The sequence below is a fragment of the Juglans regia genome, chromosome 9, assembly GCF_001411555.2.
Source record: "Juglans regia cultivar Chandler chromosome 9, Walnut 2.0, whole genome shotgun sequence".
Lineage (NCBI taxonomy): Eukaryota > Viridiplantae > Streptophyta > Magnoliopsida > Fagales > Juglandaceae > Juglans > Juglans regia.
Window position 1 is genome coordinate 12,056,903 of NC_049909.1, and position 10,821 is coordinate 12,067,723.

General features: G+C 32.5%; 2 protein-coding genes across 3 annotated transcripts; one reads left to right on the top strand and one right to left on the bottom strand.

Annotated features, from left to right (window-relative positions):
- Nucleotides 1–507: 507 nt before the first annotated feature.
- LOC108998428 (transcription factor WER-like) lies at nt 508–2,415 on the top strand. Of its 2 annotated transcripts, XM_018974982.2 has the most exons (4): nt 513–702; nt 870–999; nt 1,840–2,151; nt 2,239–2,415. In XM_018974982.2, the coding sequence occupies exons 1-4, from the start codon at nt 585–587 to the stop codon at nt 2,324–2,326; spliced, it is 648 nt and encodes a 215-aa protein (XP_018830527.1). In that variant the 5' UTR covers nt 513–584; the 3' UTR covers nt 2,327–2,415. The 2 variants fall into 2 exon arrangements, with proteins under 2 accessions (XP_018830525.1, XP_018830527.1); XM_018974980.2 differs by having other exon boundaries at nt 508–702; nt 1,840–2,415.
- A 4,312-nt stretch (nt 2,416–6,727) lies between these two features.
- On the bottom strand, nt 6,728–8,094 carry LOC108998434. The gene is made up of 3 exons (XM_018974986.1): nt 7,876–8,094; nt 6,841–7,767; nt 6,728–6,736 (listed from the first exon to the last, which is right to left on the bottom strand). Exons 1-3 carry the CDS (start codon nt 8,092–8,094, stop codon nt 6,728–6,730), a joined length of 1,155 nt encoding a protein of 384 aa, XP_018830531.1.
- Nucleotides 8,095–10,821: the final 2,727 nt, after the last annotated feature.

The window sequence follows — 10,821 nt, forward strand, 5'->3', positions numbered from 1 at the left end:
TTGAGAATATAATAAACATATTAATTATGGTAAACTATAAATAAAGTAATAGTATGTTTTAATTAAGTATATGAAATACAATTAACATGTAATAAATATAATACATATATATATATATATATATATATAACACATATTAATTACGAGCTAAGTCGAGTTTATATAAATTTTGTTCACAAACCTAAATCGAGTTGAGTCGAGCTTATATGACTTTTACTCGTTTAATATTTATACTAATATTAATGTTTACAAATTGGAACCGAGTATATACTAGCTGAATTTATCCACGAGCTACTCTATTCATTGCATTCCCATGTACGTGGGTATATATATACATATATATACATGCATGTATGTATATACACATGTTTGAAATTTATGAATGATAAGTAATTGTCCCACCAACCATTGTTGATAAAGGAGCCATTCACACACGTGCTCTTCGAACCCCACAGTATCACTATAACTATATTTTATATACACACACTCTACGATAGGTGAGTGGATTTTCCAAAGACCCAATTCCAACTGTAGAACTCTCTCTCTCTCTCTCTCCCCCAAATTTCTTCTTCTCTGCAACAAGAATGGAAGGTAGGAATGAATACAAAAAAGGGTTGTGGACAGAGGAGGAGGATCGAATTTTAATGGATTACATAAGGGTGCATGGAAAAGGCAAGTGGAATCGAATCGCGAAAATGTCAGGTTTGTAGTTTATCTAATCTTTCTTCTATTTCCCCTGTTACCAGGAAAAGTTTAAACTTGAAGATCGATCATGCCGGTCGTCTATTTGTTACACAGATCTGATGCTATTGCCAAAAAAAAAAATAAAATAAAAACAAAAACTCAAAAATTTTTTGGTACATATGCAGGTTTGAAGAGGGGTGGCAAAAGTTGCAGATTAAGGTGGATAAATTATCTAAGTCCTAGTGTAAAGCGGGGTGGCTTTTCAGAGGAAGAAGAGGACCTCATAATTCGGCTCCATAACCTTCTGGGAAACAGGTCTGCTTCTTTGATCATTTATGATCTTTATACGTTTTTTCTTCCTGCATGTTTTCCAGTGTCAGTGCTATCGATCACTAGCCTCTTGAAAATCTGAACTTTCCTTGCTGCAACTATGATTGTCTCCATTAATATATTTCATAAAACAAAGAATCCAAGGGTTCAAATACAAACGATTTGCTGGTTTTTTCATTCTTTCAAGATGCCAACCTCGGTTTTCACTTTTCTATTGTGGATAGCAGCTTTATCAATCCAGCTCGTAATGATTGTGACTGGTCTTTAATACTACTGGTCTCTCTCTCTCTCTCTCTATATATATATTGAGGACATATGTGTATGTATACATGTATATATACGTCGTATACCTCATTATTTTGTTGTTTTTTTCTCAGTTTGTTGTTATTTCAATTAACTCTCCAGCCATTGACGTTCAATTCACTGAGACAAAGTCATGATTATCAGCATTAATTTTGCAATTACTAATATATAACAAGGTACTTAATACAGTAACATGAGGCCTTTTATTGCAAATAGAGAAATGCTTTGGGTCCGAATTCGGGACCCAAAAAATGTCCCAAATGGGACTTTTTTTTTTTTTTTTTTGCATCCAGTGATTAAAAAAATATTTTTAAATGATGTTGTGAATTTTTTATCTTTTTTAAAAATATTTATGATGATTAAAAAAATACATAAAAAAAAAATGAAAAAAAGAAGAAAAAATTTAACACTTTTCGGGACAATTTTTGGGTCCCGAATTCGGGACCCGTAGCATGACTCTTGCAAATATAATGCTATTTGTACCAAAACCTACTAAAATGTTGGTGAATTTCTAAAACATAGGTGGTCTTTGATAGCTGGGCGGGTACCTGGGAGAACTGATAATCAAGTCAAGAACCATTGGAACACTCATTTGAGCAAAAAGCTCGGGATAAAAAATGGAAAAACCAAAGTTTCTGTTTCTACACAGTCGTTTTCTAGAGAATCAGTGGCAAATTGTATTGTCCATTCAGAATCAAATCCTGAGATACTAACTTCCAGTTGTAATGGAGAATCTACAGTTGAGACTATAATAGAAGACAAATCTCATGCCGTCTTCAGCTTTACTAGCACACAAGAAGCTGTCACAATGGACGACAATAACAGTTCTTATTGGTTTTTTAATGATGATCTAAGTTTTGCTTCTTATTTGGTTAGCACACAAGAAGCTGTCACAATGGACGACAATAACAGTTCTTATTGGTTTTTTAATGATGATCTAAGTTTTGCTCCTTATTTGGTTGAGCCTATAGATGAATATGCTCTTGATTTTGTTTGGGATAGTTTGTAAGCTTTTCCTTACTAGCTAAGTGGTTTTGTATGAACTCGATCTTTCCTTCGTGTTGTCTCAATAGATCGTTTTTAAGTGATTTTTCAGTACCTTTTCTTTTCCCGACTAATTTCTACACATATTCATATGAATGTATAAATATTAATGGTGAATCAGGAGGCTATGAAGAAATGACCATATATAGAACTCTTTGAGCGTAAACAACCTATAACATTTGACGTTATATGTTCATGCGACCCCCACCACTACAACAAATTGGCCTTTTTCCCACTGAGTGGTTTTGCTACAATTAGTCTATATTTTTGTCAAAAATGACTTTTTCCTGCTATTTCAAGTCGTAGCCGACTCTCCGGAAATAACCGGCAACATAGAGTACTTAAACCCGCGAACAAGATGAATGTCGGAAATCCTCTTATTTCCAGCAATTTTTGTCCTCGCAAAAAGTGTAACTCGTGACAAATAAAATGGCCAAATATAAATATTTTAGGCTAACTTTTTTCTAACGAAGTGAATTTGGTAACAAAAAGTACTTATTTGCCACCAAATAAAAATTGTTGGAAAAAATTCTGTTCCAAAAACTACTATTTGTTGTAGTGCACTCAAGTAGTAAGAAATGATTTCAAGCCTAATGCAGTCATTTTCCAAAAACATTTGGGATTCTTAATTATGAAAAATTTATTTATTTATAGTGTATCTCATTTTTTTAAAAAGGATTGCACAAGATTCGGACGCCATTTACTTCAAAATATTTAAGTGATACTAGTTTGTGACAATCAATGTTCATGAAGAACTAATTTAAGGTTAATAACATGAAGAATTTAATGCAAATACATAAATGAAATACGAGGTTCTATATATTAAAAGTCTACATATTATATATAATATTGTCCGAACTGAAGTTTCCAAAAATACAATTTAATTGCAATCTACTTAGCCACAAGAAAGATGAAAAAAAAAAAAAAACTAATAGTCTGTACTGAAAATAATATATTAATAACTCTTGGATGAACATTTAATTTGATTATTATTTTTTGCATCGATCTTAAAAAGTTGAAGGATGATTTTTTTAATTCATTCTTCCTATATTATATTTAATATCATAATCTATTATAACATGATATATAAATTAAAAATTTATATATAATATCAGATAACATTATATAAAATTTATATATAACATTATTTGCATCTGATATTATATTTTCACATTGAAATTTTTGGAAACGAACTATTTTTTAAAAGTTGTTCATTATTTTGTGTAGAGTTCTGTATATGTATGAACAAAAGAAATTATGCCATTCCACGTGAGTCTCTCTTTCTCTATCCTTAGTCTAATTATGATCGAGAAAATAGTTTAGGAGGCCAAACTATCAATTTTGGCTGCAAAATTAAATATTATAAGACTGAAAAACCAGTAATCATTGTTACGGAGAAATGGCTGCATGCATTTTAAAATGCCAAAACGTGGAAACAGTAATATTATAAGGCTGCAAAATATGGTACTTTTTCCTTGTTACTGTAATCATGATTGTTATAGGTAAAATGACTTTGGATTATTCCCTCATCATTTTCACACCATAATTGACAGATAAATAGAGATATTCTACGTATCAATTACTATTTATTTTTATGTTTTATATTTATAATTTTTTTTATAAGATGTGAAGATATTTTTTATAGAGTATAAAATATGGGATAATAAATAGTGATTAATAAGAAAATTTTTTTAAGTATTGTTTACCAAAAGACTTTTTTATGAACTAAGTAGGGAAGCTTATTTCATGCAAGAAGGAAGCAGAACCAGCAGCTAGGGATAATATTGCAGTAATTTGGCAGTTCGATTTTTTTTTTTTAGTGTCCTTGAATTTTGATCCATACTTTATTACCTAAAGTCTCTAATATACTGGAAAGTATTGCTGGAAACAAAAGGAGGAAAAAAGAGGCCAATCATGTCACTTTTGCCATGTTTGCCATAAAGCTTGAAAACTATCCATTTGGTTTAGAGAAGAGGAATCTGGAAAGTTTTTGAAATAATTCAAGTAATAATTGGAGAGTTTGAACTTTGTGTATATATATGGGAGGTGTAGAGTTGCAGCCAAGCATTACAGCTGTACCAGATGCACTGTGCCTCATGCTATGAGGCTCCAGTACGTCCTCATCAATCATTTATTTATATATTTTAGAGTAGTATTAGTGTGCCGCTCAGCTTTGATAATTCGACATATTTATTGGTATAATTCATTTTTTTGTAATATTTTTTAACATATTTAAATATTTTTAAAAAATAAAAAAACACACTAATACATTAATAGTCATTTCCTTAACCAGTAAGTAAAATAAAAAAATTAAAAAAAAAAATTTAAATGCATGAGTGATCAAAATGCAGAGATAAAATGAGATAATATAGTAACATTATTCTTTATTTTCACGTGAATCCTATTTTTTTGGAATTTGTTTTTGGAGAATATATATTAATAGAGTACAAAAGTACTTGGAACTTTCGTGACAAGTACAAGACATATATATCATGATCAACAAGACTATATTTGCCATGACATGAAAGAAAACTTGAAAGTTTTTTATGTTGAAGTAATAATATCAGAACCACAGCAGTACTACTGGCCCCAGAGTGCCTAATATATAATAGCATTTTCTTGGCTTTTTTTTTTTCCTGTCAATGGAAGTTTAGGATTGCATGCTGTGTGTGAAACCTAAGCAGATTACTTTTTCATTGTTTTGATGTTGTGATTATATCGTTAATATCAAACAGATCATAAAAAAATGACAGAAAAGTGGGTGAGTTGGGAAAAAAGATAGAAAATCTTATGAGAGGGTGAATCTCTGCTCTTAAATGATCATTAATTCCCAATGCTGCAGGCAGCATGAAAACAAATTAGATATCTTAGAGTAGTGGCCTACCAAGGTGATCATGCTGAAAAAAATAAAGGCAGGGCCGCAGGGGGCCTCCCTCTATGTGTGTACTGTGTACCAAAAGAAACAAAAGGATTGGGTTTGACCTTGTCCTAATTGATGAGAGCAATGAGTCGTATCAGAGAGGGAACCTCAGTACGTATTTGGAAGCTAGTCATATTTTGCACTGTGCTATTTGGAAAATTTCCCTTGGATTGTAGTGAATGTTCCCTCAAAAATAATTGCCTTGTTGAATGCTATATATAAAGTTGCTCTTTTGTTTTGTTTTGCCAGCCTCTCACGTGATCTATCTTCTTCAATCTGGTTTTCTTTAATTTCAAAGACAAACTCAATTCAGTTTGAGAAATGTAGGATGGAAAAGGAGATAGCTAGCTTTGTTTCTTGACGCATATATATGTTTCAGTTCACTGCATGTCGGCTTGGTTCATCTGCTATCTGTACGTCTCATTATAATTCTTTCTTACAGCTTTAACTGCTTGGTACGTACGTAGGAAATATTCCATTTAGGGATCTGCTTTTTGTCACATGAGGTTAATATAATATAGATCAATTATAAATTCATTTCTTTTTTTATTGGCACAAAAAATTTGAGAAATTTTTGGAACAATATATACATTACAACAAATTTTAGTTTTAGGGATGAAATTATTTAAGGACGAAATTTAAATTTTATCTTATAAAATGGATGACTTTATAAAAACGTTTGAATGACTAAATATCCATTCGAACTAGATTTTCTATGACGAATTAGGTCGTCTCAAAAAGTCAAACCCGTTCAAATGGCAAAAAGTCATTTGAAAACTTTATTAGTTTGAACGCATAAAATCTGTTCGAACACTCCGTCCGTTTGAACAGGTTCAAATATGATCATTTGTTCAAATGAAAATTTCTTTTAGTTCGAATAGTATGTGTTGGTTCGAACTGATACAATTACATTCGAACGTATTTTTGAGACGAAAACTTTTCGTCTTAAAAAAGAAGACCCGTTTGAACAAGTTTGACTGGTTTCGCCTAATTTCGTCCCTAAAAATCATTTTTTGATTTTTGTCTCTAACAACCTTTTTGAGACAAAATAGAGACGAAATTTTTTTATCTCCAAAAAAATTTTGGGATGAAAATTGAGTTTTTTGAGACAAAGTTTTTTGCCTAAAAAAACCCAATCTCTTGTAGTGATAGTATGTAAAAATTCTTATGAACAATTTAAAACTTTATTTAAAATGAATCATGTCTAAAGCTAAAATATGAAAGCAAATAGTATTTATATTATCTACTATATATATATATATATAGTTTTTGAAGTATGAAATTTTGCTCCTATATATATTTTCTTTTAAGGAAACAATAATCTTTATTGAAATAATCAGCAAATGAAAGGAAGAATACATGAATGACTTTCCTCCAATCCAACCTCATTCTCCTCACTCTACGCATACTTAGCCAACACATGTGCTGCCATATTGACATTTCTTCTCACATGAACTGCATTCCAGTAACCAAAATGAGACAAAAACAAACTTAACATCCCATAAGAGAACCCTTGAGATATGGAACTACGAAGTGTTAAGTTTGATACTGTGAATTACTTGCAATGCATCCCCTTCCAAGATTATCCTCCTGAATCCTATGTCTCTTGCAAAAATGATGGCCTGTAGGGCTCCTTGAGACTCAACTGTATAAGAATTAGTAAGCATATACCTTTGCATGCTTCTGGAAGCTATCACCCTTTCTTCAAAATCCCTTATAACGATACCTATGCCAACTCTACCATCCTCATGTTTGGCTGCAGCATCCCAATTCACCTTATCAGTGCCTAAAGGAAGAGGTTCCCAGCTAGTATGATTGCTTTTTGATGCACCTTTGGAAACTACCTTTGAAGCTTGACCTTCTTGATATTCTGTTAGTAGTTGTTTTGCCTGCTGTATTAGCAAGTTTGGATGGATAAAATTATCTTGAAAAATGAAGGAGTTTCTCCTCTGCCAAATTTTCTTTGCAGAGGAGAAACTCTGCATAAAACCTGATGCAAACAAACCACTTTTCTGGACTTTCTTAGAAGAAGTGCTCCATACATCCTTAGCTGCATGACAATCCCATATTGTATGAATGATTGTTTCTGCTTCACTCAAACAAATAGGGAAATCTGGAGACTCAACAACTGTTTTCTTAAAAAGGTTAGCCTTTGTAGGTAAAGACTCTAAGCAAGCTTTCAATGTAAATACCTTTGTTGCATTAGGGATATTCAGCCAGGTATCTTTTTGAGAATTAAAACTTGATCCTTGTCCTTTAGCCCTCTCTACCATCTCCTTATGCAAATGGTATGCATTCTTTACAGAGAATATACCATTTTTCAAACATCTCCAAATAACCCTGTCTGGACAATTATAAGCTCTAATAGGAATTTTCTTAACAATTTCAGCTTCTGTACTTGAAAATATGGAATCAATCAATGGGGTATTCCAGTACTTATGATCTAGGTCAATGAGTGCAAAAACATATTCATCACTATCTAATTCCTGCACAGGATTTTGAATTCGGAAAGATGATGGTTGAGGAATCCATCTATCTTTCCAAATTCGCACCTATTGTCCATTGCCAATCCTCCATAAAGATCCTTCCTCTACCAAATTCTTTGTTGCATGTATACTCCAAATATAGGAAGGGTTTGATCCAATTTTAGCTTCAAAAAATGAGAAATGAGGAAAGTATTTGAACTTCAGAATCTTACTTAGAAGAGCATCAGGTCTTTGTAGTAATCTATAGTCTTGTTTTGCAAGTAAGGCTATGTTAAAACTTTCCAAATCTCTAAACCCCAAGCCACTTGCAAACTTTGCCTTTCCCATTTGACTCCATGAGACCCAATGAATTTTTGCTTCACTATGCTGTTGATTAGACTAGAAATGCTTCATGATTCTATTTATCTCTCTTAACAATGAGAAAGGAAGCTTAAAACTCCCATACAATAAGATCTCCTTTCTAGCTTGTGAGAGGAATTTAGTTTTCCAGTTATTGACTCTACTCCTCACCTTGTCTAAAATGCTGCAAAAAGCCTTTACTTTTGATCTACCTATAAGAGCAGGTAGACCAAGATATGTTTCATATGAATTTGAAACCCTGACCTCTGCTATACTCAGGATGAATCTCTTGGTCTCCTCCTTTGTGTTTCTGCTAAAATGAATGGAAGTTTTATCTTTGTTAAGCTTTTATCCAGATGTTTGTTTATAGAGACTTATAATCTCAAGCATTCGACTCCACTCCAAGGCATTTGATCTGTAAAAAATAAATGGTTAATAGAAATTTTACCAATGGCAATTGGAATACCGGTGATTACTTTATTTTCCTCAGCTTGGCTAAGTAGAGCACTCAAGGCCTTTGAGCAAAGGATAAAATCACCGACAATAATAGGTAAATTGCCGGAAATAAGTTTTCCCGGCGCTTTAGAAATTGTTGCAAATACAAACTCATTTGTGGCAATAATTTTAGCCGCATATAGTCGAAAAAGTGGTTGGAAATAATGTATAGGATTATAAAAATCGCTGTACAACCTATACTTTTCCAACGATTTTTAATCGTAAACCGCTGGAATTACATGTTATTATAGCCTTTTTCAACGATTTATGGGAATGGACTTTTCCTAGCTACTTTGTGTCGCCGGCAGAACAAGGTTTTTACGGTGAAGTTTTTTGCCGGTATTGATTGGAAAATTGTATTTGCAGTCGTGGAGTGTGTAAGCGCCGCACAATTTTTTTGAAAAAAATAAGAAAATACGAGATCCACATAAAAAAAATTATTTTTTTAACAGTAGACCCTACTCTTTTTCAAAGTGATTGCATGACATTTATGTACTCTATAACTATATATAACATTATTTGTAATTATTTTCGGTAGATTTTCAATTACTGGAAATAAGGTTGAGCAAATGCAGCAGTTTTTTCCGTGTCATCGAAAATAATTGGCTTTTTACTTGGAAGTTTTTGCCATGATTTCTTTTTGCAAAACATAGTTTATTCTGGTGATTTTATCTCATTGGAAATAAGTTTTGCTATTGATTTTTATTGGCGATATTTACTAGCATCAAAAAAACTTTTACTGGCCATTCCAAAGGTATTGAATAATTTGAATGTGAAACCTGTAATATCATTTAATTTTTTGACATTTTTTGAGATGATTTCACTTGAATTTATTTCGTTTAATTAGCTATTAGCTATAAACAATGACAATGCGTTATATTCTTGATGACATCACATTAGACAACTGGGCCACCTTCTTACTTGAAGTTCAAATCAAGATAGGATAGACCTATTATAAGAAACAAGATTCACGCAAAGGGCATTGAAATATTTATGTGATGTAATGACCAGTACAATAAATCCAAGTAACATCATTCATTCATGAAAGCTCATCAAGATACAACCCAGTTTGTTCTAAGTACACAAAACCTTCCAACATTGCCACAATGTCATTACATATTAACCATGCTGATCCTGTCTAACTAGTGCCCTTCCATCTTCAATTGGGCTTGTCAATTCTGTCCAACTAGTGCTTGTCAATTCCAACCATCTTGATCTTTATCTAAAATCACATTAAGATCAGAGACGTCGAACGAATCACATTTGAATAAGTAGACAAGACGCCATTCCATGTAGTAAAATTCCAAAATGTCTGTTAGAACACCATAAAACTTGATACTTTGGGATTGGTGTTCACCACTAACCAATACACCGCAATTTTGAGTGCGACGATGTTTTTCACATTGACTCGTGTGAAATCTTATGTTGTTCAAGATGCAACTAGAATATGACATAACCCAATGGTCAGGACCATATGCTAGTGCATATAGATCTTTGGAAACTTCACTATGATTGTCAATACGCAAAATTTGAATATATCGCAAGTGGAAACAAGGAGTAGCATCAATTCACTCAGAAAAAGTTAAGTGTAAATGGTATAATTGGGTAAAGTGATAATAAACTTAAAACATACGTGTGACTTGAACCACTTTGAAAATTCCATTGCATGCATACGATCAACATTATCTGTGTAATCTTCCCACAAATTGTTACAGTGCTCACTGTACAAAAACCAACCATGGTTTAGTATGTCTAGGGGAACCAAGTTAAGAAGTAATGCTAGAATTAAAACCAAGTAAACTAGGGAGTTGTTGAAGCTACTTGCTTGAGGTATTGTCTAATCTCTTTGCAATTATTAAGCACATAATATTTGGTTATTACGAAAAGGTCATCATCTAGTCAGTAATGTGTTGCCAAACCCATGGGTCACACCTTCTATTTGCTAACACATAGTCCATCATGTATAGAGCTGGGCAAAAACTCCGTAACTTCAACTTTGTCCGACACCCGATTTGACTTCGTCAAAGTCAAAAAAATTGGAGTTTGGATTCAGAGTTTAGAGCTCAAGATAGCTCCAGTACTCAGACTTAGACTCCAAATATGGGTTTTTTTAAAAAAAAAAAAATAAAAACGTGTAAAAAGACATCACTTTACATATTCTCTGCCGTATAGTGAGACTGTAATTAAATGAAACAACATAGTTTCATTTAAAGTGGAATG